Source organism: Eleginops maclovinus, chromosome 12 (assembly GCF_036324505.1).
Source record: "Eleginops maclovinus isolate JMC-PN-2008 ecotype Puerto Natales chromosome 12, JC_Emac_rtc_rv5, whole genome shotgun sequence".
Lineage (NCBI taxonomy): Eukaryota > Metazoa > Chordata > Actinopteri > Perciformes > Eleginopidae > Eleginops > Eleginops maclovinus.
Window position 1 is genome coordinate 19490345 of NC_086360.1, and position 27727 is coordinate 19518071.

At 41.0% G+C, this 27727-nt stretch overlaps 1 protein-coding gene across 4 annotated transcripts; it reads right to left on the reverse strand.

Annotated features, from left to right (window-relative positions):
* Positions 1–601: 601 nt before the first annotated feature.
* On the reverse strand, positions 602–27470 carry fgfr1a (fibroblast growth factor receptor 1a). 4 transcript variants are annotated; one of them, XM_063897176.1, is made up of 18 exons: positions 26886–27470; positions 21969–22149; positions 16447–16689; positions 16026–16115; positions 14727–14899; positions 11976–12099; positions 10399–10589; positions 8652–8796; positions 6100–6290; positions 5205–5350; positions 4956–5077; positions 4348–4458; positions 3538–3728; positions 3233–3355; positions 3080–3150; positions 2839–2976; positions 2053–2158; positions 602–1964 (listed from the first exon to the last, which is right to left on the reverse strand). In XM_063897176.1, the coding sequence occupies exons 2-18, from the start codon at positions 22120–22122 to the stop codon at positions 1788–1790; spliced, it is 2496 nt and encodes an 831-aa protein (XP_063753246.1). In that variant the 5' UTR covers positions 22123–22149; positions 26886–27470; the 3' UTR covers positions 602–1787. The 4 variants fall into 4 exon arrangements, with proteins under 4 accessions (XP_063753246.1, XP_063753244.1, XP_063753245.1 ...); XM_063897174.1 differs by having other exon boundaries at positions 5205–5349; positions 6093–6290; XM_063897175.1 differs by lacking the exon at positions 8652–8796 and adding an exon at positions 9556–9706.
* Between the last annotated feature and the right edge of the window lie 257 nt (positions 27471–27727).

Sequence of the window (27727 nt, forward strand, 5' to 3'; positions counted from 1 at the left end):
GGTCTGTTTGAATCCTTGAAAGCCTTGAGATGTATTATTGAGCGTACAGTATATCGGTATCAACTTAAAAATCCCTGCAGCTTGTATTCACATAACTGTTGAAAGTAACAAGAACTCCATTAAATAAAACGGGCCCCCACCACTGCTGTAATACAGAAGGCTAACTGCATTGACCCAAGCTGTAAGAGCTGGCTTTTTAAAAAGGTTGAAAGCCAGTCGCGCTGTCTGGCTGATTTCAGCCTGTTGCGTGGAGACTGCAATCCAGGTGATGCATCAACCAATGGCAGGAAGCCAGAGGCAGACACGGGCATCAAGGTTGGTGTGGCTGATCGATGGAAGTGTAGCACCAGCACTTGCCAAGCCATTCCCACGGCCATAAATTACATGTTTACTGCCGGCTGTGGCTCCCTGCGCTCGCCAACATTTCTTCTGATGTCAGCAGCACATTATCATATCTAATCAGCCCCCAGCAACCCGTGTTAAATGGGTGGGGGTTTGAAGTGACCATCGTTCCATCTCTGTAAACATGATTTACATCGCAAACACGAATATCTCAATATTTATAGACCTCTTTATGAAGTAGAGTTCAAACTCTGAAAGCTTTGGCTGTTTGTTTTTCGATAGCATTTTTATTTAATGTAATCCTTTTACGATGACATACGTGTTCTGCAACCCTTCGTCAGAAGTTATATGGCAGCAAATGTAACTCCTGGTAAAGCATTTACAGTAGAAAACAAGTTCATCACATGGAAGGCATGCACAGTGGAAGTGCATGATGTTGACTGAAGCTAATTTCTCTGGATTTTAACAAGCATGGTGTACAACCAGGAATATTTACAGTTGAGACCATCCTCGAAGTAAAATGAACAATTTTGAATGAGACAAGATACAATTTTCCACACACATCCAGCATACACACACATACACACACACACACACACACACACACACACACACACACAACAGATATTATAAATCTATCTCTTCTGATGGAGAGAAACCCCAAACACTGAGTTACACTGTATTGCAGGTTTGTGTTATGAAAAGCACTTGCAGTTAAAAAATAGAAAACCCAATATATATTTTCTCCATTGATGATTATGCAGTTAATTTAGGGGAATCGAAGCTGCAAAACTGCCCATTTAATCCTCAGCAATTTAAAGATATTCTCCTGTAACAACTTCCCCTACAGACTATATAAAAAAATGGATCAAACCTTGTACAAAAGAAATAAATCAATTATGGTAATAAAAGTAAAATGTAAATATATACTCATATTTATAATTTTGTAACTGTATTTACAAGATAATGAATGATGCAGAGGACCACGGTGCTGCATGTCCCTTGGTAGTATATTCTCTGGATTTTGTCTGAAAAGCAAAATATTGTCCTTTACTACTGATGAAACATGGAGGGGAGAAAAAAAACAACAAAACGAACAAACCCTGACAATCAGTCCTTTCAATTCTCCTGACCCGTCGAATGCCCAAAGTGGAGAGAAGAGTGTGAGTCTTATCTTTTTTTTTCTGGCACTGTGACAAACTGCTGGTCCCGTTAATACGAAGTGCCCCATAAACATCGTCACCACCAAGAACCGGGAAACGGCTGCACTTCACTCAGTCCGTGTGATCCAACAAGTTCTACGAGGTGTCTCTCTCCGAGCTCCTTTCTCACAGAGCAGTGAGTTTTTTTTTAGCTTCCTCTCTGGGAAATGTGGGGAAGAGTCCAACCCCATGAGGCAGGGAGCGGAGGAAATGTTAATGTTTGTCTGAATGGAGGTTGAGGTATCAGCGTTTCTTAATGGCTGCCCCGTTCGGGTGGGGAGGGAACTTTGGCAGACAGGGCTCCTCAGCACCGGCATCGTGGGAGAAGACGGAGTCCTCGCCCGAGGAGCAAGTGGAGCTGCGGGTGTCCGGGTAGCTGGGGGAATATTGGTCCAGAGGCACTGACAGCTCCAGATACTCCTGTAGACAACAAAGAGAGGAATATTCAATATTTCACTTTCAAAACATTTCTTCTTCATCCATGTATGATGAGGAGATGAGAACTGACCTGGTTGGCTGTCATTGCCAAGCAGCGATCCAGGTCCTCCACCAGCTGTTTAAATGTGGGTCTGTGAGAGGGCACAGCATTCCAGCAGTCCCTCATCATCATATACCTGCAGACATAAAGAGATTCAATATTGAGTAGTCAAGATTATAATACCCTTAAGGGTACCGTTCACAGCCAAATCCAAAAATACATGTTTTTCCTCTTAACTAAAATGCTATTTATTCATTTGAATTGTTGAAGATATCCATTTTAACATTTTAAATATAAATACAAATTGTATGTTGAACAATGTTTAATTCTTGCAAGTAGTGTTAATAAATCTGACACAGAACTGTAGCAGGACAGTTTTAAAAACAATATGCTCCATTTGGTGCTCACTCAACCTGCGAGTGTTTATTTTATTGGTTGTCACACAAACAATGGCAGGATCATTATAACATTGCTAAGCTCCTGGAATGTTTCTATAAACAGCTAATGAACATGTTGATGCCAACTGAGCATGAGACAGAGCAGTGACCGGGCTTTAAACACTCGCATTTTTGTTTTTCAAGTGACAAAAAAGCAATATGCTTGACTCGAACTCGTGGCGTTGATTGGTTAACTTTCTGTCAATCAAAGCACAACTATGAGAAATAACTATACTATTGATAAAGATAACATCTGGTTCAGAGTGAGTCTGGTGAATACACAGACGAGACCTGGTCATGGCAGAAAATAAAGTGTTTTTTGATCTGGAAAAAAGAGTTTGAGGAACAATTGGATTTTTGGGTTGCAGTGTTTCCTTACATTTCATGAGTGCATGTTGTGGGCTTGTCCATACGGTGGCCTTCCTTCAGCAGCTTGAACAGCTCCTCCACTGGGACCCCGGGATATGGAGAGCCCCCCAGGGTGAAGATCTCCCAAAGCAGCACCCCAAACGACCAGCTGCAGAACAGAAACAGACAGGAGTGTTTACACTTTCTGCTCGGCTAAATGTTTTCCTCACATTTTATGATGACTTGATTCGATATAGATCAGTGATACTCACACATCACTCTGGTGTGTGTATATTCGGTCAAACAGAGCCTCAGGAGCCATCCACTTGACAGGTAAACGACCCTGTGGAATGATATGCATGTTATGGCTGTCTACAGATTTTTTTATTTTTTCATGTGTTCAAGCTCATCATAGGAATACTCACATTGGTCGTCTTCTTATAGTAATCAATGTGGTGGATATCTCTTGCCAGGCCGAAGTCAGCTATTTTCATCACGCTATCCTCTGTTACCAAAACATTACGAGCTGCAAGATCTCTGTGGATACACTGTACAAACAACAATAGATGTTACTAAAACTGATGCAATGTCCTGGGAATACATCACTCAAATACAGAGCTTGATTATATGTCAAGAATGTTTGTTATTGAGAGTCATGCACATTTTTCTACCTAAATCTTTAAATCTAATATAAAACAGTTCAGAATAGTAGGCTGTTCTATGTAGTTACCTTTTTAGAGGACAAATACTCCATTCCTCGGGCCACTTGGTAAGCACAGGACACCAGGTCTTTGATAGACATGTTCTCCACAGGAACCTGGTCCGGGTTGTAGCAGTACTCCATGCCAGGCGGGCGCCGAGCTCGCAAGTACTCCCTCAAGTTGCCCTTGGATGCATACTCTACTATCACGTAGAGAGGACCTACAAACAATTGAGGAAATGTAATTATTATTAATAGAGGCCAATTTATATTTGTGTTGGTTTGCCATACGACATTTTCTAGTGGATCCGACTCACAGAGCGGATGCATAAAACATTAAGTCAAATATTTGTGTTTATTGTGAAAGTAGAGATTATTGCAGCACAACAAAAAATATCATAAGGGAACCAAAATAATGCTTTTGGTGGGTCTAAGAGTATTTACAGAAAGAAATGTTGCACAACAAATACTTAAATCTGAATTTATAGTTATAGTAAATCAACATAGTCTGTGTTTTTTTGGCAGTTTTGAAAAAAGAGATGAGGTTAAAAAGAGTTGCTTGGTAAAGAGCTTGGTGTTTCAGTTTGAAAGCACCAGAGCGGTGTGCACTGCGGGGTCATTAAAAGTAAGTTTCCTTTGGTTTTTCGTCAGGTATGATTGGAGGGAAATGGCAGCAGCATCAGTCGAGTCAAACTGCGAGCTCGGAAGCTGGTGTCAGGAGAGTTTACTCATGCTGGTCTACTCCTCTCTCAGAGTAAGGGTCATGATTGTCTACGGGAAAGAGCTGTGCGAGTGTGTGTAGGGTAGGTCAGATGCAGACCCCTGACTGTCTGGTCCTACCATCCTGTGTGCAGGCTCCCAGCAGATTAATGATATTCTTGTGCTTCCCAATGATCTTCATCATCTCCATCTCTGAAATCAGGTCTGACAGGTCTTTCTCTGTGGCGTCAGCTGGAGGGGAAGAGAAGTTAATCATATTAGTCTGCGTGCTGTTGGTGAAAAGGCTCCAAAAAGCCTCATCATAATCAGTGCAAATGAAATACAACCACATTGCATTTCTTGCAGAGTTTGGCTAACTGTCTTGGAGAATGCTCCCTGAGGAAAGGCACTTAAGAGTAGGAGACAATAAATGCTACTTTCCCTACATCGTCACTCCTCTGTGCAGTTTAATGAACACTGTTTTATATGGGATGTCAAGGGCTCTCATAAATGTTTACTCTCCTCTGCTCATTTGCACAGTGGCTTCAATCCAGTGCAGATGTCTCCCAGTATCTCTTCATCACAGTTTGGGTGTTTTCTTTTCCCTGGAGCTTGGGCTTTAGGCTTCTGCCAAGTTCTATTACTATAAACCAAAGATCTTTCCTTTCTAAACATCTTATTGCGGCTGATCTTATTCGTTTTAGTAACTGTATATCCAAGCCTACTGATTTGAACAACACCAAACTTACATTTCAACATTTTGACCGCAACCTTGGTCTGACGGTTTGGCTTTTCTTTGTCCAGACCGAGCGCCTCTCCCATCACCACCTGACCGAAGCAGCCTTCCCCCAGAGGCTTCCCAAGAACAAGTCTGAGAAGGGGGAAAAGAGACAGGGATAGTCAACGGAGTATAACTATGAATCTTTAGTGTGTGTTACTGTGCTTTCTGAAAGTCTATTTACTAGTTTCACAGGATTATTTTTTTTTGTAGGACATACCTATCCCGCAGAAGCTCCCAGCGAGGATCCTGTGGCAGTTCGTACTCTGACACCCCGGGCAGCATTGGGGATCCGCTGGAGGAGAGGCGGGAGGGACGAACCAGCATCACTCCAGAGTGGATGGAGGAGCTCGAGTCTACAGACACCTGATGAAAAAAGACTAAAATTACTCCTCTCGTAGTGAAACAGACACCAGTGGCAAGATCTTATATAGTTCACACTAGGGCAAAAATAAAGCAGCAGTAAAGAAAAATAACATGCATAGTAGGCATGGGACAATCTAAACATTATATTTTTCAATGATATTTATATTATCATTATTACCCTTGAAATATGTTTAATACTCTTAAAATGACATTTGACCTGTACTGGAAACAACTTTAATAAGGGGGTAATGAATCATAATGTCCCCCTGCATAAATAAAGCACAATAATATAAATCATAATAGCAACGTAATGTTTATTCTTTCTTACAAGCTTAATCCTGAAATGCACTGCAAAACAAGGCTTCTCAAACCATAACTGAGATTTAGAAAGTAAGTCCAGTGAGGGATCCTACATCATCCTGTCCTTTCTAGAGAGTAATTCCTATAATTTGTATGTAGGACCATATTACAACAACAACACAAACCACTCAAGTGTACTACACCAACGGAGAGAAATACTCCACGATGACTTACCTGAGAACTCGAAGAGCTACAATGAACCTGAAAGCTCTTTAAATGCATGCTTTCAGTTTTTTGTTAGTATAAACAGAAACTCTGTAAATGTGCAGAAGAGCTTAAATACATTTTAATGCTTTTAATCTCCCAAAAAATGGATTAACTGGCATGTAGTGAGAAAGAGAAGAAGAAAAGTTGTAAATATTCCAAACCCCCTATCTACTTTCTGTTACCTGTCTGCGCAGCGGGATGCTTTTGGCCAGCTTGTGGACGGCCAGCTGACTGTTGAAGTCGCTCTTCTTTGAGGAGGTGCGGATCTTGACGATGATCGCGATGGCAATCATGACAGCGATAAAGAAGAAGCCCACGCAGTAGATGACCACCTCCAGGTAGGTGTGACTTGCTGGAGGATAGTGCGGGACAGCTAGAAGGGGGGAGCGCAGGGTGACAGGAGCAGGGAGGGGGTCAGCTTCCATCCATAAAATCAAACTACCACAGAAGTAGGGCTGGGTAATATATCAATAATATTATATGAGATTAGATAACGTTTAAGATTTCTGATAAGTGCCTTTTTCATGGTTTAATGGCTGCATTAAAGTAAATTAGTATAGTTTTCCGAATTTTCCAAAATGGTGTTTCTGTTTTATCATTGGCCATTAAATCCACATTAACATTGATTATACATGAACAATTTAAATTGTGTATTTATTTTTTTAAAGCAATAAAAGTCAACCCTACAATATCGATTGGTGTAATTTATCAGAAACATGGTAATATTTGATTTCCTACATATTGCCCAACCCTACAGAAAGTGTCTAACTTTATAAAACCAATCACACCAAACATACCCATGCTTCAAGCACACTGCAACGCAAATAAATCAAACTGCACACCCAAACAAACACACACACAAAAAAACACACAGCGCATACACTGTCTAAAAATCAGAGCCTTTGACACAGACTCTTAAGACAAAAATGAGTCATTGGAGCAAAAATGATCATTTCGTTGAAGCATGAGGCTTCACATTTCACTTTAAAGATCATTGAGATCAATTGGAAACACTTGGGACAAACCCAGATGACCAAAATTAACAAAGCATTTTATTTAGATGGTCACAAAAACAGTGCGCAAAGGATCTGACTTTTATACAGGGTATCAAGACTTCAAACACAATGATTTAAAACATTATTTCTACTTCATAAACATAGCCTACTTCTCAAGACCTGTCTACCTGTAGGTCTAAAAGCAGAATATCAAAAAAGCATACGCTTAATACAGCATTTAAGTGTTTATCTAACTAAACTAGCTAAATTAAAATGTACAATACTGACTTGACTTGTAATGCCATTATAACAGGTTGTGTGTTGGTGCTGGTAATAAAAAACTGTGTTTTTCATTTTCATTTTTTTTTAAAGAAAACAACATTTAAGTGTGCAAATGCAACAAATAAATGCTTCTACTTATAAAGAAACTGTCCAAATCAGATCTTGTTTTTTTCCTCCCGTTCAGTGAAAACACCAACGTTTATCATACCAATTTTTAGGGGTGTAAAGGATTTCAGATTTCAGTAAAAAAGTGAAATAGTTTGGTGGTCACCTTGGCTTAGGATGGTTGTTTTCCGATCAAAAGCTAGATATCAAAATGTATCGAGTCTGATTTTGTTCTACTGACGGTGTTAAATCCTGTTGAGATGAATAATGACTAAATATAATGCATTTTCTTTATTCGTGTTTAATTTAAAATCAATGTATTTTAAAGTTAACGACTGCCCACTACAGTCTGGCATATTGCTTAATACTTTTTAGAAACATATATATCATTTACTGAACAAACAAATACATAAATACAATATGCCTTATTATCATATTGTATTTATTGGATAGCTTTACGTGTTTAGTTTAAAATGCCCAGAACTTGGCAAAAATGCAGGGCTGTGTATGAAAAATAATAATGAAACGTTTGGATTAATAATAACCCCCCAATTGCAGAAAGAATTACCACTTAAAAGTATTAAACTTTATCTTTATTTAAAGATGATCAAATACGACTAATTTGTGCATGTTGAACAAAGAATCCCAAACCAAGGGTGCCGTACCGACTGAAGTACACCGTTACACCCCCAACCAACACCAGCAAGTGAGCTGCACTTGTGTGAAGAGGCTGACTGACAAGCAGCTTGATAATTGGACAAATGCCCATTCCAACCCTCAGGAATGAGACACACATCCACTACTGCGGGCCAATTATCAAAGCCAGCCGCTGTGCTCACAGCAGGAAATGACATAAGCAATACATGTCATTTGTAGCACTTGTCAAAGAAAATCACCTTTACAACAAATTGAGCGCAATCACCAGTTAAAGAGCAGAACGGTAGAGACAGTTCAAAGTGAAATCTGATCAGAGCTGCCAAACAACCGCTCCATAAAAGTGAAATTCTACCTGGCTGAGACCATTAATTATACTTTAAGATACCACTGGCCTTTTTTCATGGTAGACCAGGTAGAAGACAGCTTTTGGGGTTGTTTGGCATTTGCTGATTTGATTAAAGAAACAGTAAAGCATGGCCCATACTCTCCCATCTAGAGAGTTTAGATGGAGCAGGGGCCATGCTGAGGACAGAGAAGGTTTTAGTATTTGTAACTCGCCCTGGCTTCCTCTTACATTTTTCTACAGAAATAGAGTCAGAGGCTCTTTTCTGGCCAATGTAAAGGTGGAAAGCCAGGCTGGAGTTGGAAAAGGGAAGTAACGGAATAATATAGGAGAGAGACAGAACCACTGATACCTTCAAAAACGGTCAACCATGCAGAGTGATGAGAGAACCCGATAGAATTGCCCGCCAAGCAGGTGTACTCCCCAGCGTCATCAAAAGACACATTTCTCAGTTGGAGGATTTCCATTTCCTTGTCCGTGGTGTTAAGGCCAGCGGTCTAGAAAATAACAAAGGAAGCAGACCCAACAAGAGGCCCAAGAGGGGAAAGGTAACCATGAGTAAAGGATTCTGAAAGAGAAAGGGGATGGAGGAGTGTTCTCCTCCTCGATCCAACACCATCTGCCCACAAAGTACCACAGGGAGCCCCTGCAGAGGACTCCCGTTTCTGTTAGTGGAGGAGAGGGTTAGGTTGACTCCTGAACTGGGCCACCCCATCACCACATCAAATACCTCAGTCTCATCTCTACATGCAAGAGATGGGCAACATGGAAAACTCCGCAGCAGAACAGGGCACACTCACAACTCTACAAACTATGTAAGCATCAGATAAAACAGGAGGTCTGGGGAACATAGGTAAGCAGAAGGAGGACAGCTGGAAAAAAACAAAAAGGATAGAGAGAGAGAGAGAGCGAGAGAGAGCCTGTGAGCTGTGCACAGTGGACTTTGAAGGGCAAGGGAGCGAGAGTAATAGAAGAAGATGGCAAGAGAGGCCCTTATTAGGAGGGCACGGCACAGGCATGGGGCAGGAATGGAAACCGTTCCAACATAAACCCAAGACTAAACACTTTCAACTGTTCTGCTGGGAATTTTCCATAGCGTCATTTACAGTCAGGAGCACTGGGGCAGGAGAGAGGGAGGGAGAGACGGAGGGAGGGAGGGAGGAGAGAAACAGCTGAGGTTGTCTCGAGTTATACGGCCCTAGTTTATCCAGGTGGTCCACTGTGTCGTCCCTGTGCTGCGGCTGCGCGGTGGTTACCTGTGGGCTCATATCTGGTGACAGTCAGCCAGGCCGACTGATTGGCCTCTCCTATATAATTGGACACTTTACAAATATACTCTCCGCTCTCCTCCTCAGTCACATTGTAGAGGGTCAGCACCTGAGCGTCCGAGCTATTGACCCCAGAATGCTGGAAATAAAAACATGTCATGTGCATCACAGAAAATCAAATGACTGTAAAGAAATCAGGAAAAGTCGTGTGAGTTATGTGCAGAGATTCAATAGCAAGATACAGTTCATAATTCAGTTCCTACTGATTTAAGCCACTCTCAATAAGATGTAATACCAGCTTTCAAAGATAGAAAAGCAATCATTTTCTTTCAAATATGTCATAGAATTTGAACACCCAAATGTAGGGCATCACAGTAAACAACACTAAAATAATAAATGAAACATTAGTATTGCTGGTTTTTGCTATCCTGATCTGCGTGAAGCCAATTCTTGAGCATGTAGTGAATTATACAAGAAAAAAAAAATGGATGTTACCTATAATTTATAGATTTTAAATGTGTATATCAGGGAAAAAAAAGATTTAGCTCCACTGCCTTTCACACTGTTTTTAAGAGCTTTGAAAGGTTGCTCTTTAGACTTATTTTCCCATAATTAAGGGCTATTTTTTAAACACATTGAATGCCTTTTAAGACTTGTATAATGATCTGCAGGAGTCCTGTATATTCCATATGATTCACATTGAACCTCTTTTACAGGAAGTAGTAGCTAAGAAAAAGTGGCATAGCAATAAAGGTCAATATATAAAGAAGCATTCGAAAGAGTAGTTTATAGTGGCTTGTTGCTGCAAGAGTGATAAGGGGAAGTTCCTACCTTGAGCACACGGACATACGGTAATCCATCAGAACCGACTCTGCTCCCGTTGAGCTCGATGTGCTTCAGCCACTGGATGTGAGGCTGAGGGTCGCTGAACACTTTGCACTCAAACTCAACGTCGCTGCCCACCACGGCGGTGCGGTTAGCGGGCAGGCCGGCCTGCAGGATGGGCCTGTGGGGAGAGCGCTCTGCAACACAAACATACACGAACGTTAGTCCAGAAGAAGCTTGGCGAGCAACCGAGCAATATTAAAGACAAACACGGGCAATCACTGAAAAAGTACACACAGCTGACTGATCATCAAACACAGGCCGAATAAAAGCAATGGTTTGTTACGGGAAAGGGCCGGGGCAGACGGCAAACAACGTGGTCTGTATAATTTAAACTGATACTATGTAAATTACAGACAATCATTTCATACATGGAGAATAAAAGCAGCTATTAACTCCGCTATTCGCTGCCGGGGTAATTATTAGGAGTTGGCCACAATACATGGAAGTTGAGTATCTGATCTGGAGCTGTTACTGAAAAACTTAAAGTTCCTGCGGCTCCATTTTGATGACTGATAACTCTCCAAAGTAAACTCACTAGCCAAGAATCTGGCAGGATGTCAACTGTGCAGGCTTTTCTCATCAAGACATTCATGGGTACTTAGCAAGCACTTATGAAAAAACCCTCCTCTCACTGACGCGCGATCTCTGCTCATAAGGGTCTAAACATGGACTGAGGTCGAGCCCAGGGACAGCGGTGACGGAGGAAGTGAGGCCGAGATTTATAGAACCAGTGGTGTGAGTGTGAGTCACAGGGCTGGTCTTAGGGGAGTAATCACTTCTTTACTCTACACAGATCCATCACTGGTGCACAGGCTTTATTTATTAAAGGGCTGAGAGGGATACAGTCAAACCCAACCCTCTTTGGGGATGAGGATCACAACTGGTCGGTTAATAAGGTATTCTTGAGATATTGGAGGTATTATCCAACATTACTTAAAGAAAGGGTTTGGGGAAAACTGGATTCATGTTGGAATTGGGGCGACACTAAGCCTTTTTCTTTTTAAATAATACATCTTAAAAAACGTATGGTGAAAGTGTTCTGTCGTCTATTTGTGAAATAGGCTAACTCCTTTTATTATTCCTTATAAACAAGCCTAAGCCCACCATGTTCCTGTATGTATCAGGCAGCAGTTTTATTTTTAGTGTGACTTGAATTTCTTATTCTCAAAGTAAGTGAGAATTTAGAAATTCTAAAGACTTTTAAGCAAAATATGTTTAGTTTAGCATGAAGAAATATTAATATGCAATCATATAACAATTAAAAAACATCCTTAACACACTTTCCTCTGCTCCTATACCATATTTTTGGACAACATCTTTACACAGTGGACAGGGGATTTCAATCAAAGCGTGACCCCAATAAACCAAATCAATCAAAATGTAATCAAATCGGAAGCTACTGAAGGATTTACTCCCCCACTCTGGACTCTCATTAATATTCAACAGGTGACTAAGCCATGTTAAAGATTTATTGATCAGGGTTTTAAAATACAGACAACCTGATTACAGTTCACACTTACCGACTACGTCAAGCTGGTAGGTGTGATTGATGCTGCCGTACTGGTTTTCCACCACACAGGTGTAGTTTCCCTTGTCAGAGGGAACTACAGACTCCATGATGATGGTCCACACATGATCTCGGACCTAAACGTTTGGAAAAAGCAGAGGTTATAGTGACTGGTGTATAAACAGCACTTTGACAACCAAAACAGTACAGATAGGACTGCTGCTCAAAGTGACTCAGTATCCAAACATACAGTTTATGGTATTAAACAGAACAGGGGATATCCCAGCTATTTACACAGAGTATTGTACAATCAGTACTTAAGGTCAACTTAAATTGAAATAACGTAAATGAGGTCAGCAGCAAGCCCAAAGAGATGAAACTATACTGCAATTCTGCGTTTTACATTAAAAACTTAAAAGAACTCGTGTTCCCAGCATCTGCTTTCACCCAATATGAATTGTCGTAAATCAAATTTAGTTTGGTTCAAAGCAGCGGCTAACAAGGTCAATGATGTGTGATGTGATGATAACAAGATAACACACTACTCCCTCTTCCTGTGACACCGGCCTATGTTACAAACAGCAGATCTTTGTCCTACCTTACAAAGAGCAGAGGAAAATGGGTACATGTTTTATATACATCTGCCCCAACTTGTCTTATTAGCGCCTGATGTCTGGCTCTTTTTTCCAAGACATGTTATAGTTTTTCTTCCATAAATCTGCCAAGACCGGCAGTGTGTGATTAGCCAACGAACCTCTGAGGCAATGGCAACATCAAACATGCATATACACAAGACCGAGCCATACAGTTTCCCTCATTTAGATAAAAACGTGATGAGGGAGTCCAGCTGCCTGCTGCCAGATGTGTTGTGCTTGGCTACATATACATGTGGTCGACATTATTCCCTCCCTCTTGCACGTCTCTACGCAGACGATATGAACAATAGAAGCCCGGGCCATAAAAGCAAGAGTGTGGGAGGGATGAGAGACGTCCCCGGCCGCTGATGCAGACCTTTGCACCTTGGCTAAAAAAAACAGCAGCCAGATGGTTAAGTGTGCTGCCTGGCTGGGTGGGGACAAGGGGAGCAGGCAGCTGGGAGGAAACTCCTAAATGTGTCCCAGCTGGGGAGGGAGATGGGCTGGAAGCACCAGACAGGGCTGGACTAGTGTACACCTTGATGGGAAGAGCAGATGCAGGGAAGGAGGGGGGTGTTTTTGTACAAAACATGCACATACATCCCACACCTGTGGGCAACTGAACGCAGCTAATCGTAGAGAAGCCGATATAAAAAAGGTACATTAAACACAATTTTTACAGCATCCTATGACATCATGACTAAGGTTTTACCAAATACCCTTTTTTTTATCAAAAAGTTCCTCCTGGGGTTTTTTATTTATTTTTATTTTGTTTTTAACGTTATTTTTTGGGCGCTTTTTGCCTTTAATCGGATGGGACAGTGGAGAGTGACAGGGGGGTGGGAGAGAGAGTCGGGGTGGAATCCGGAAAAGACCACGGGTCGGGAATCGAACCCGGGTCGCCGGCGTACGGTGCAGGTGCCCCAGCCAGTTGCGCCACGGCCGGGGCCCCTCCTGGGGTTTTTAAATAAAGCTCAAAATAAAAATCATTGAACAAAAAAAGTCCTCAGTTTTGAATTATGTGATATGTTTCAATAAATAATCAGTTTTATTAAATTTTTGCTTGATAGACTTGTTAATATAAGTACATATCATAATATTAGTTTGCCATATTTTAAGATGATAATTATTTCTGCAGTTCTTGATTTGTGTCTTTATAATTGATTGCACCCATTGTTAGTTGCTTAGGATAAAATAAAAGTAGGGTAATGTAATGTGGATGCATCTCTTTAGATGTGTTTCAACTGCATGAACTATTCTGCACAGAGCGAATAATAAAACTGTGAAATGTTATTTGATAAAATTGTGAATTATATCACTGACTAACCTCCTTGTGCCAAACAGGAAATGATACATGGCATTCAAGCCTCCAAAATCCTTTAAAAACAGATATATTATTTAAAGTCTCTGGAGCCTCAGCATGCCATAGCCAGTAAATGGGGGTGTAAAACAGATCCGGATCCATCACCTGCCACACCTCTGCTAAGTAAATCCAGAGACAACAGTAAACTGTCTTATCAACTATTATAACTTTACTGTATCAGCAGATGGTGACGCGTTTGAATACAGCTTGCCAGGAAATGGCAGTTAGTTGAGTTATGATAGTATACGCGATATTTACAGTAAGTGGTATGGATTCATAGAATTGGTGTCAAAAAAGGGTATGGTTCAGGGATTAGTTTTAAAGTCAAGGTTTGGACACAGGGACCAGAACAAAACCCAGCCCTCATATTAGTAGATTTACTGCTGCATCGGTGAAATTACAGAAACGTCCCGATTCCCACAATGAGGACAGCCAATGTTATGTTCCACCACACGAATGGCTAGGATTGCCCACCTGGAGGTATTATACCTCTGCCTTGACATCCCTTTTTGTGGCATTAGGTTTCATCTTGCATTGTTTCTCAGGTCAAATGTGACACTTGCCTCTGCTTTTCACTTGCAGGAAGTGCTTCTTATTCCAGGGGAGGGGCGGTAGTGATCTAATGTGGGGGTGAGATCACTGACACATCTCCACTGGTAGTGAACAAGCTTGGAGTGATTCAATAAGAAATGCTAAGGAGGATGTAGTGTTGCTAAGAATAAGCTGTTAAGAAAATGCTTCTAAAAATATCTGTGTACTCGTTTACCTTGAAGCCTCCAATGCGATGGTCTCTCTTGAACTCCTTGCCATTCTTGTACCATTTCAGGGTGGGATTTGGGTTACCGCTGGCCTGGCACCGAAACTTCACCGTCTTACTTGCTGGGACAGCGTGAAGCTTTTTCTCCATTTTCTCTGGATGAGCCCATTGTGGAGCCATTGCTAAAAATAGAAAAATACCCAAGTTATAAATACAAGCATGTGTTAAGTGTGCATTTAAAGAAATACTAAACTAAATTTGAAAACTCATTGTAAGTACCCTAAACCTCAAGCTCCGTTTCATCGGGCGGTAATAGCTTTATTGACGGATCTCCAAAGGCAAATTGGTCCCAGGGTTGCCTGTCTGTCTGTCTGTCTGTCTGTCTGTCTTAGATTAATTGATAGAGAGAGATATTCGTGAACTTAACGTTTTGAATTTTAAAAACTGTACCACCTTACACCATACAATGTGCTTTTGTCAATACTCCATGGTCATGCCAATAACGCCTCTTTGCATTTCAGAGAAAGTGAAACAGTGAAGTGAATGTTGCACATGTTTCGGTAAGTTTTACTCGCTCCAAACTGCAATATATCCTAGTAAGCTTAACCAAACTGAGGGCAACCTCAAGGTAGACCGGTGCATCAGTAGCTGGGCTAACCCTGAAAAGAGGATAAAAAGCAATGAGGAATGTCTGGACCATCTTTTTTGGCCTACTCCCACCACAAACCAGACTTGGTTTAGCGAGAGCAACTGGAAGCATGTATTACATAATGCATGTTCTTAAATTATAGTCACAGTGAGCAAGATTCCTTTCCCTAATTAAAAATAAACATGAACAAAGAAAAACTTTCTTGAAAGTGTGTGGCTTGGCTGAGTAAAGTGATTTTGTGTATGTTTAAGGGGGAGATAAAGCTCTGGGAGTCAGAGTGTAAAAGTAAAGGTTGGCATGCTAGCCATGCTTGGCAGCTGCTGGACTCTCTGTGGGCAGAGTGGGCAGCAGGGGCCAGATGATGAAGCCCAAGTGTCTTAATTACTCTAAGAACAAATTGGAAGTCATCTAAGGTTAACCACGGTTAGTCACCGCAGGGACATCCCTCATGTAAAAGCTGTCACCGAGGTGGTGAAAACCCTGTGATTCACTGAAAAATCATTCACTCGAGTGTGACCCACACACACATGGCAGACCCATAATTGAATCATAAAGCTTTCAAATCACTGACCATTCATGACAATTACTCACAACCCTGTGAGTCAGGGCCAGCCTTTGTTGCAGAGGCATTAGTAAGCTGAAGAGATGAGCACACTTACGCAGAAGCTTTTGACTGCCCAACAGTTTGGCTTCCTCAGAGGAAGACTCTTCATCTTCATCGTCATCCTCAGGTGAGGCCAGGGTATCAACTAGTGAAACATAAAATGTACAATTCCATTTATACAGACAGTAATACAATACCGCCGTAAAACAACAAATACAACATTTCAGTCGGTTTTTTTCCGTTTAAGCAAGGATACATATATATACACACATTGAAAAAATGTCACTGTTTTTATTTTATTCATACAGTTTTATCGCCAGTATTTTCTGAGGGATGAATCTATAAAGATGTACATCACCAAGTATTTCACTGCCTCCTTTCATTTTTAATTCCGTACTCTTACACTGTGGAGATGTACTTAGCTTTCAGTGATTAAAATAGACCAAATCTGCTGCAATTCAGTATCTGAGATTTACCTGTGACGTTGAAGTAGACGCTGTGGTTGCCGAAGGTGATGCAGGCATACAGACCAGAGTCCGTCAGCTCCACAGTCTCGATTTCCAGCTGGCCGTTGCGGATGCGTGTGTGTTCTCCGTCCAACACAGCCACATGGTCCTTGGTCCAGTTGACTGCATGCAGGGAGTCTTTGGCAGAGCAACTCATATCCAGACGATCCCCGAGGTAGAGCGTGAACAGCTTCGTTTGCGTTTCCACAGAGACTGAAGGGGGAAAAGCAGGATGTGGCTTAGTTAGTTATTAAAATCTCAGTAATGTCATGTCATTAGAAACACAATCAGGGCTCCATGAGTACATAAAGCAGTTTTAATTTCAAAATAGTATAACCAGCAATATCTAGTAACTAGAGGGTGCACAAAATGGGGCTGTACTGTAGATGCTTCAAAAAGTACTTCAATCACAAAACGGGGACAGCAGAAAAGTCCTTCCATGATTTCCTCCCAGCAAACCACGCCTCTTACCTCTCCCTTAAATTAAATCATATCCAAAATTAGTTACGGCCCTATCGTCAGGCAGACAAGGAGCTACTTGGGAAAGGAAGGTGAAATTCAATTATGAGGATTGAAGAGAGGGGACGCGTCACGGAGCGAGACACCTGAGCCCCCCTGTGCTAAATGACTACATAGTCCGCGAGGGGGGTAATCCAATTAGGCTGACGCGTTGTCCATCACAATAGTGTTGTTTGTCTAGATGCAAAAGGTAAAGATTGTCACTGGACAACTTGCTTCACATTCTTGCTCTAGGTTCATACATCCATGGCAAAAAAACAAATGTAAGGCTGCAACAAACTATCATTTTAAGGAAAGTATTCGAAACTAAAAAGATTAAATAAAGTCACAGAATTTACAAATTCCCTAGTTGTTCTAAAAATGCCCTTAATGCGCTAAAACAAAATTGGGTATGAAACACATTTTTTCACAGGCAATATTCCTGCATAGTTTAAAATTTGGAGGCATTTACCTTCAAATTGTGTTCTCTTGATTGTTTTATGATGCAAATACCAACATTTGTTTGCCTTTTGCAAAAGTAATGAGGAAAACGGAAGAAAAAAAGCAAAACCTCCATAGAAAAAAAGCTTGATCCAAATAATGTATAAAGTTTAGCGCCTTAAATGATATCGGTTATCAAAATAGTGGTCGATTATTTGCTTGTCAACTAATCGTTTTAGCTCTACTTGTTGTTTTATCACCACAAAGTAATCCCCTGTGGCAGAACTATAATGTGAAATCCTTTTACTTGTCCTCTTTTCCCATTACCTACATAGACCCCCCGGCATTAGAGCAAGAAAAATTGGAACTAGATAACCCAATGTCAAAGCATAACGTGATCATTCTGAATGGTTCTCAAAGTACACAGTGTTTGTACACGCACTTCCGTACAACAGGAAGTGCATCTATGTAGCATAACCTAAGAACAACATCAGTAAACCTGCCTAATCCCTCCTACCATCACAACAAAGGCCTCCGAACAATACAGGGGAAGAGGGAGCGGGGAGAGTGAGCAGTGAGCATGTGCACGGGAGCGAGCGAGCAAGCAAGCGAGTGAGGGCCTGCAGCGGCAGGTTCTAGTGCCAGTTGCTATGGTGACCCCACTTGGGCCTAGTAAAGGTATTTCCTGGATCACATATGTCTGACAGGCCCTTAATCCCAGCAGGAAAAGGGGCCAGGGGGTAGGATCAACTTTCTCCTCAAAAACAAAACCAAAGGGGGGAAAGCAGAAGAGGCATTTAGTGATGCTCTGTCTAACCAGGACACAGCTTTAAACACAACCCTTCTTTACGGGATTGTATGCGTGTGTGTGTGTGTGTGTGTGTGTGTGTGTGTGTGTGTGTGTGTGTCTGTGTGTGTGTGTGATGGAAGGGGGGGGAATGTTTCTGTCCCAGCCTGCTCTACATGGAGATGCCACTGATAAGACTGTGTCAACATCCCAGCTGTTAATCTGGCCGCAGACATCATAAAACGCCCATAAAAGCTGTGAAATGTGCCTGTTGCTTCATTGTAGGCCACGGTCAGGAGCATTTGTGCTTCTGTGACAACATACTTTTAAAACTGAAGTAAGACATAACACATGTTGTCAAATTAACCCTACTACCGTTAAAAAGAAAAGACACAGCTACTATGTTTATGATTAACTCAGTGTATAAATATTATACTAACAGATGGGGGTGAGTATTTCCAAGAGGCGGACTTAATAGGCATCATATAACATGGAATACGATTCCCTGTACGATGTAAAGAAAGTAATATTTAGCCATTTTTTTTGAGGAAAACTTCCACAGTATAATGAACATCTCAATTAAGTTTAAACCAAAACACAAACTAACCATTGTTCATCACTTATCGTAGCATTTGAACTTAAAATCAAAGGCGTCTTTGAAAATCAATACAATAAATCACAAAATATATATTGCTTTCTGACAACCCTACTAACAAATAGCAACACACTCACAGTAAATTCATTTTCAACTCCTCGCGCAGAGGTAGGTGCCAAGTTTCCAGCATTTCCTTTGACTTTAAGGATGTTTCATCTCACTTAATCCTCCTGCCGCTATGATTGGATTAAAATGGATTAAGCACCATATTTTCTGAAAGCAACCCAACTGGAAAGTGTTCTTACAACCATTTGGGGGTGGGGGGAAATTGATTGACATCATTTAAAATCAGCCTAATGACATAAATCATGAAAGGAATTTAGTGAAGAAGAGGGTTTGGGTTTTTTTTTTAAACTAAAGGGGGGAAAAGGCTCACTAGTCTGTCAATTCAAGACCAACTAAAGAGTTGGCGCCAGTCTATGGAACCTTCTCTGGCTACGAGATAGGAAGCAATATGCCGCGTGAATGACTTCTGGGATTTCCTGCTCTCTGCAGTGATGGTTGAATGCAGTAAAGTCTGGTTGAGGCTCTGCTGTGGCACACAGAGGAAAATGGCCACAGCAAGTTCCCTCTGCTGACTTGACCACAGCAAAGTGAAGGGGTGGGTGACGTGCAGCGGGGATTGATAAGAGACAAAAGGCAGGACTGGCAGGAAGTAAAAGAATAGGACAATGCTTATTAGCAAGCTCCCAAAAAAAAGCACTGAGCGAGTCCCTCCTGAAAGCACTCCAGTGGAGGACCTTTTCACTCCTAAATGAGCCGCTGACAATCAGCATGGATTAACACTTGGGAGCTACAAGGATTACTGTGCAGTGCAAAGTTGTTCCAGTGTCATTCAAAAGAGTTCTGCTACATTAAGCCTCACATTGTGGCCCTAATGGACAAACACAGGAAAGGGAGGATCTTTTAAAATAATTAAACTTCATGTAGATCCAGTTTTATAACTACCATTAGTGTGGTCTGCTCTGCTGCAGGTTTATCTAAGAAACCACACAGGCACAGACATTTAAAAAAAACACCAATAAAAATGGTTTGGAGAAAACAATTTAGACCAAAATAATCATTACACTCTTGCAACAAATGAACTTCTTTCCTAACCAGATGGTTTCTAGTGTAATTATTAGGAAAACTGATAAACAATGGCATTGTCTAAGCTTTTTCAAGAAGTTCCTCTTAACATTTCTATTTATTTACAGAATCTGCTCATTCTTTACAAGCTTCAACGTTCATGTTCACTGCTCAACCGTTATCCATTAAACAGTTTTTTGTGAAACATGGTCTCCACATGTTCTTGCTTTCCCCCATTTATCACATTTACACCTTTTTTGAATTTTGAGTTCACAAATGTTACACATTTCACAGAAACGATAGGGCATTGAATTTGATTTATGCCACTATTACGATATAATTCTCCCTGACAGATAACGAGCAGTGTGTTATCCTTGAGTGGAAATTAATGCCTTCAGGGGAAAAGTGAATTAATCTGGTGTCAACTTTAAAGTCAGTCCACTTGTTTTCATCTTCTCTCTGAGATTCAGCAGAGTTTAAACTCCTTTGGGCCCCCCCATCTCTGTCTGAAAAGTCTTTCTCAGGACTGTGGCAGCTTCAGATTTTAAGAGCCGAGCCACTAAAGGGCCAGTAGCTCATCTACACTGACAGCAATGAAGAAATCCTCTGGGACGCCAAAAAGAAAGTCTCACATTTTACTTTAAACCAAAGATATACTGAAGACAAAAGCACTCTGAATGATCTCACTGAGAATAGCTTTTAAAATGTTGTAATCATTTGAATGGCTGTCCATGTGGCCGCTGAAGAAATGTAATGAAATGAATTTGTTCAGGGAATATTCTTTTCTTATGTGAACAGTAAAAAACAAAAAAGACCCCAATACAAACAAAGAAGCACGCATAATACATGACCATCTCCATACAACTGTTTTGTTTCCCCAAACCAAGACAAAAGGAATGCAACCAAATGCTTCTGCTGTGATTGTTTGTCGACAGCTGAAGCCATCCGTCACACAGCGGGGGGGGGGGGTGGTCGGTGGGGGAGCAGGAGTGAAAAAGCACAGAGGCGCATAGATAGTACCTGGCCATTTGGTGATTAAGAACTGGGTGGAGTGTAAATGCATCAGACTTCCCCCACCCTGAAGACGATTTATGGCTCACCTTAGAAGACAAACATTCCCCTCAGAAACCCTATCCTTCAGGATAAGGGAGGGCTCAAAGTAGCATCTTCTTTCCTTTTTTCAAAAACTGGATAATTTATGGTTTCCCTGGCAGTTAACTGCTCTCTCAGTGACAACAAATACCTTTTCATTACAAAGGAGGAGAGGAGCAGGGAAGGTAGCGGGGCTGCCCTCAGGCTACAGATGGGAGTCATTTACTCCTCCCTGTCCCACTGTTGGCTTAAACACAGCCGCGCCAAGTTTATTTTAGGCCTTACAGCCCAAGAGAGACCCTCTTGCTTAATTACTCTAATTATAATGCGGGGTTTTATCATATTCTTTTGCAGCTCCCCACTTCCGACTGCAACGAGTAAACACACAAACCCATCTACCCACAAGTCCAGGCAGCTATTACACTGCTGGACTGAATCCAAGAGTCACATTTTTAAGGATTCGATTTCAGTGACTCTTTCCCCTTTTCAGAACTTGTGTAACAGAGAGACCGGGCTAAATTCTTTATAGGACATCTTAAAGTTGTACTGTCCAGATCATGAAAAAATAAAATCATTAGACCAAGAGTTCAGTCTTAAAGATAAACCCATTTATTTGATGCTCTGGTTTAGTAATGCAGGAAAAATAGAAAAGGGTGTTCCTCATAGTTTGAAACATGGTTGTACAAAAATCTGACGCAGTTAAAAGGCACTCAAATATCCGACTGGGGGTGGTGAAGGAAACACTGACGCTACAAAGGACAGATTTCAGCAAAGCCTGGAGTGTGTTAGGGTTACATTCCTGTACAAAGAACAAAGCTTAGATTATCAGCGGACTGTTTCTCAAGGCGGGAGTCGAGATAAGTCAGACTTAAAGTTAAAACAGTTGCATGTTTTCTAAGTAATACTACAAGCAGAAGCAGAAAAAGGCAATGTACAAATAAGACATCTTACCTTCATCAGTGTTGGCAGGCCGGCACTGGGTCCGTAAAACTTGGGAGAGTAAAACCAGACTCAGAAGTATACTCGGTCTCATCAGCATCCTGCTGAGGGAGCTACAACTGTTGGCTTTTCTGCAACTGGAACTCCATTCAGACCGTTGGGGCATCAGCAGCGGGTCATTCACAGTGCTACGCTAAAAAAAAAGTAATAAAAACAAAATTAATGCGTGACCACGAGAGAAAGCAGCCTCATGGGTTAAAAGCAAACAATTGCTGAAAATAGGTTTGGGCCACACCTTTTCAGACAAATTTGCTTATATTTGCTTGAAGAAAATAAACTTTGCTATGCACGAATGGAAAATCTGTGACTCTTATAATAAATAATGTATATTTTTACAAATGAATGGACATCTATATTGTTGTTGACATGGAAATTCCTCCGTTATCAAGAAGAAGGGGATATTCTGTTTCTTTCCAAGGTTTGAGGTGGGCATTAAGGCTTGCATGTACAAGAACACTGATAAGAAGCTGCAGAGCACCAGCCTCGCTCTGATAGCTCCAACAAACAAAACTGGATGCATCTAGCTCAGTTCAGAGGATTTCAGCATGTTGTTTTCACAGGACTGGTATAACTTTTCAAGGCAAAGTAAAAGTACCAAAAAGTTAAGTGCTCATGGCAACTTATTCCATGCTTTTTTCTTAAATGATTTAGGTCCTAACAACGTTTTTAAGTGGGCCACCAGGATATATTTTATTATTTCACATATTAAAGTTTTTGAGTGATTATGCCAAAGAAAAAACAGATAATGTTGGTATTAAGGCTAGGCAATAAGGAGGAATTTTATAAATATATTCCTAAGATATTGTGGGGTTGATTATTGGTGCTTGGACAAAGTATTTAAATGAGATTCTTAATAAAGAATCATTAGTAATGGGGAAATCATGACTAGGTGGGTGACGTTAGAACAGTCTGGAAAGAGCCAGGAGAAGACACTTTCTAACATTATGATGTTACTATTCCCAAAATGTAAGTATAATTTAGAACACACCCAACTTTAAGAACTCTTTTTTTAAGACTACAAAGTCACTATAGTATGATCTCATAAAGACTGTCCTACCACCACGACGTAAAACGTTTTTGTTTCTGCTACTAGACCATTGTTGGGCTTGAGAAGACGTACAGTACACTCTAAAACAGGGCTGATGTGCGCCACACATCTGCTTGCATCATCACCTCTATAGCATCTGGCCAAAGAGATTAACACTTGGCCCGGACCCCCATAACCCCCCCCTTGAGGAATTTGTTTAAAGACCGAAAAAACTACAGCCTGTTATGTGACACCCTTGTAGAGAGAAACCGTGCTGGGCCATCATTTCCACGCTGAGAGATCTATCACCTAACAGTTGGTTTAGGTCCCCAAGCTCCAAGTGACCCCCGCCTCCCATTCAACCATTTGCTACCATGACTTGTAAGGTAAAACTAATGCAGTTTTTTACCCAAGTCAAGCCAAAACTCATGCTCATCAATGAAGAACGTACAAACCAACATAGGGCTGGGAACCACATCGATATTATATTGATATCGTGATGCGAGACTAGATATTGTCTTAGATTTCTGATACAGTACCATCAAAAGTCTTTTTTCTGGGTTTACCAGACTGGTGTAATCGTTATATGATTTGCCTTTAACCCGCATTATCATTATATTCATATTATTTATCAACTATCCCACTGTGTCCATATATTGTGAGGGCATCAATTGTCAACCCTTCAACATTGGTACCCTGTTGTATAATGTCTTTCTATTGCCCAGCTCCAAGTCAATGGAGTCATAACTGAAATATCATAGCAACATCTGGGTGAGAGAAATCCCAACTCGGTGGAGGATTTCACACAAACTCATGTTCAGATGCAGCTGTGGTTTCCTTTAAGAGGTAATCGCTTGTGTGAGTGTTCATCACTGAAACAGACATTGTGTTCTCCTCAAAACCAATTCAATTTCACTTTCCAAGAATGGTCTAGTGTTCCAGCAGCTGAGCTGGGTCAGGGGGGTCCGAGGGGGATAAAGAAGCTTGGTCATTGCGGCTCTGTAAGCAGTGAGTCAGTGTTTTGGGAAAGCTCCAAAAAAAAAACAAGTGCTTCTGACGGCAGACAGAAGGAACCGCACCGCGCTCCCCTTGGCCCTCGTCACCACGAACACCGTCAATAATTGAGAGTGGAGGAAATAGCTTCTTCAAACCATGACACCACACTTTGTCATCTTCTTTTCCCATGGGACCAAGAGTTAAACAACAGTGTGTCTTTACTATCCACACACGGGGCACGCTCATCTTGAACTTGGCAGTAGTTGAGTAAACAGACTGATTTTGACTAACTATAGATATTAATATCAGCAAAATGAATGTGCTGAATTTCTATGTTTTAGTGTAGTCTTTATTCAGATAAAAAAAAGAGCTTGACTGATGTATTACCCAGGCCCGATTTGAGCTAATTGCAGACATAGCGGATTGGTCGGACGATAAGTGCAGCACAGGAATCCCAAATTAGCTTTAAGGCCATTAGGAAACTGTGTAATTGTCACATAGTTTCAACTGTAAAATCCTGTTCAAATCAAACATGTGAAAGAGTGCTGTTCGCAAATATTAATATTGGCCTTAAATAATCTGTCTGGCAATAATTACTTTTGCCTGGTAATCAAACCAGTAAACAAATCAACTGGTTTTGATGGATTAAACAGTCTTCAGTAAAACCACACTTGTTTTCAGACAAAAACAGAAAACCCATAAGGGACTGTAGACATAAACCGAAATACACCAAGCCTAATCATTAATACATAACATTCATATAGCGCTAGAATATATGCATGGATTCAGTGTTTGACTGCTCTTTTTAAAGATGCACAGTCATTTTGTTTTCCAATTTTTTAAGCCTTTTCATTTTTGTTTAGTGTAGTTTTGGGATAGAATGAAAAATAGATTTTGAGTGTTGTGCCTAAGATATTTCAGTATGCTGAAAAATGTTTTGCTTTTAAATGTATAAAACAAAAGGATTCAAAAAGTGCATACAACTGAGAATGATGTGTAGCTAATGAACAGTGACTGCTCAGAAAAAAATCCTGCCTATTGAAGGATTAGGACTATTCACTGCATAACGAATGGTGTACAAAATCACATGTTTGAGAAAAATCACACTTGTTTTTGTGAGCTCTTCAGAGATGGTAACACTTCAGTGAAAAGCTGGCAAATAAAAGGCGGTTCAACTAATCAGATTAGAACATGCAAGACACATTTAGCTTCTCTCATTATACAAAGACAAAGGTTACAGGCCTAACCCATAACATGGCCCGCACCATAATTACTGTTCACCGCCATCCATGCATAAAATTCCTCAGCTCCCAGATTCTGGAGCCCCCTGCACTCCCAGCCAAACAACCAGTCTGCAGCTCAGTGGACGCAAGAGCATCAGACCATCTCCCCCAGGCTACTGTTTTCACAAAAACAAGACACTTCTGGGGGTTTTCTCTACAGCCTCACAATCTGAATCAGTGGTTTTCCACCAGTGTGCCATTGGGGGAGATCAGGTGTCATGAGATTATACTCAAATGCAAAGACTATCAACATCAGGCCATCCGACACGCTGCCATTTGGTTGCAGCCAAAGTCTCTCAGTATGCATGAATGTGTATGTTTTCCCAAGAGAGGTAAATCTGGAAACACAACTCTAACACTGGAGCTGTTACGGACATGCACACGCTTTATCTGGAATACAATCTGCATAAAAGCTCCCAAAAACTGAAAGCACAGAATTAAATGTGCCTCCACCATCTTGAAAACATCTTAAAACGTCTACCCAAAGGGATGACTCAGTAATGGTTACTTTCTAGTAGTAGTAATAGTAAATGTACGCTCTACAGAAGCCGTAAGGAAACATTTCTTCATGGATTTTGTTGTAATTAACACAATCCTAAAGTTGGAGTCCAAATAACTCAGGCGAGCAGCCTAGTAAATTAAAGGGCAGGACGATTCCTCACTTCCCATTATATGGTTCAGGAGAAAACCTTTTTTCCTCATGGTGAACTCCCTGTGCACATGCTGCTTTTCTAAACCATCCATCTTCTCCTTCTCCCTTCATATCATAACATTTAGAGCTTTACATAACATCAGGCCGGCCGCTACAGACCCACACTTCATGACAGATGTAGTAATGATAGCCGTCCTCTGAGAGTTTAAAGATGTTAGTTACTTAACTGCATTTTGCAATAAGTAAGCTGTCCAATGATTTGAAAGGAGAGAAAGAGCAAGACGTTAATTGAACTTTTCTTGTTATGTTTGGTCATGTTGACAAGCCTTTAAGATGAATAGGACAGGGCTAAAGGCTTGAATAAGTATGAATAATGTGGCAAGGACCACAAGTAAGTGTGCAGAAATAAAAAGAAAGAAAAGTTCTGAATGAAGCCAAACTGTTGTTTGAGCATTTTGAAAAATGGCTTTCTAGGTTTTACCCTTAGAGTGGGTTATTCGTGTAAACTATCCCGTCTGATTAAAGGCGCCTACTGGGTCTTTAGATAGAAAACTAGCAAGACTGCAGGCAACGTTTGGGCTTTACTGTTTGTCCCCTGTATATTTTAAGCGTGGATGTGAATGAGGTGTGCATGAAACTGGGTCTTAAACATCTCTCAAAAAAGCCAAAAAACATACAAACACAGACAGAGTTTCTATTTTCCCGCACTCAACTATATTTGTATATATAAAACGTGGTTTTAGGCCTATAAAGTCACTGCTTGTCAATGTGAGACCCGCACTTTTTAGACAAGCAGTTCCTCAAGAAAATACAATGAGCACAAAGTGGAACAGCAGCAAACATGTAGCTGTTAACATCCAGAGTAGTGAAGTAAAATCAAAGCTTGGAGGGATAATAAGACACCAACTCACCTTACTGGCGGGGGGCTGTGAAACAGCCAGTGTTGGGCAGACAAGGAAGACTCCGGAGCTGAGATTTGATGCAGAAAAACTTCCCAAAAAACAGTATATCCAGACTTTAATGCGTGGAGCGTTACCGAGACTCTCTACCTCCAAGATATCGATGTGTTGTTAAAACATTCGCGCATATTTTTGTGCGAAGGAAAACAGAGAATATGTGCGTCCCAAACTCTGAAAACGCAAATAATCAACAGAGCGGAAAAAAATTCCGAAACAATGTTACGAAAATGTGTCTGCGTTTCCTCGATTAACTTTTTTCTTCTAACGCACACCTTTAAACTGAGACAAATACGCTGAGTGAAGCCCGTGCGGTTCGGTATAGTCCCTTTATCCCAAAATGTTTCTTACGCGATGAAATGAGGTCGCCTCACCCCCGTAAAGTTGTTTAAATCACTGTAACAAAAAAAACGAAGACAAAAAGTCAGCTGTAGTTACTTTCTACAAAAAACTGGTACTTAAATGAATCTCTAAAAAGTATTTTCACGATTCCTGGCGGAGAAATGATGTTGAACAACGAGAGTCCTGGGTGCTCCAAACCTCCCCCCTTAAATCTGAGAATATGCGTATCCTCCGGACCGCTGTCAGCACAGAGGCAGTAACACGGGCAACTTCCCGTCTCTAACTACAAAATAAATGACAACAAGAAGCAGCACTTGGATGGATGACTGGACTTTTTGGATAAATAGATTGCTGTTGACTGACTAATTTGCACTTCTTCGTTTGAGAAATGCTCAGGTTATCTTTGGCTCCTATTCACAACACTAATAAAGTTAATTGTGAGGCGTCTACAGTTT

Coding starts and splice junctions, on each gene's coding strand:
- fgfr1a (XM_063897173.1), bottom strand. CDS start 22,122: ATGCCCCAACGGTCTGAATGGAGTTCCAGTTGCAGAAAAGCCAACAGT. Junction 16,116..16,446: donor CGTCTACTTCAACGTCACAG/GTAAATCTCAGA, acceptor ATGTTTCACTAG/TTGATACCCTGGCCTCACCT. Junction 10,590..11,975: donor CTACCAGCTTGACGTAGTCG/GTAAGTGTGAAC, acceptor TTTGTGTTGCAG/AGCGCTCTCCCCACAGGCCC.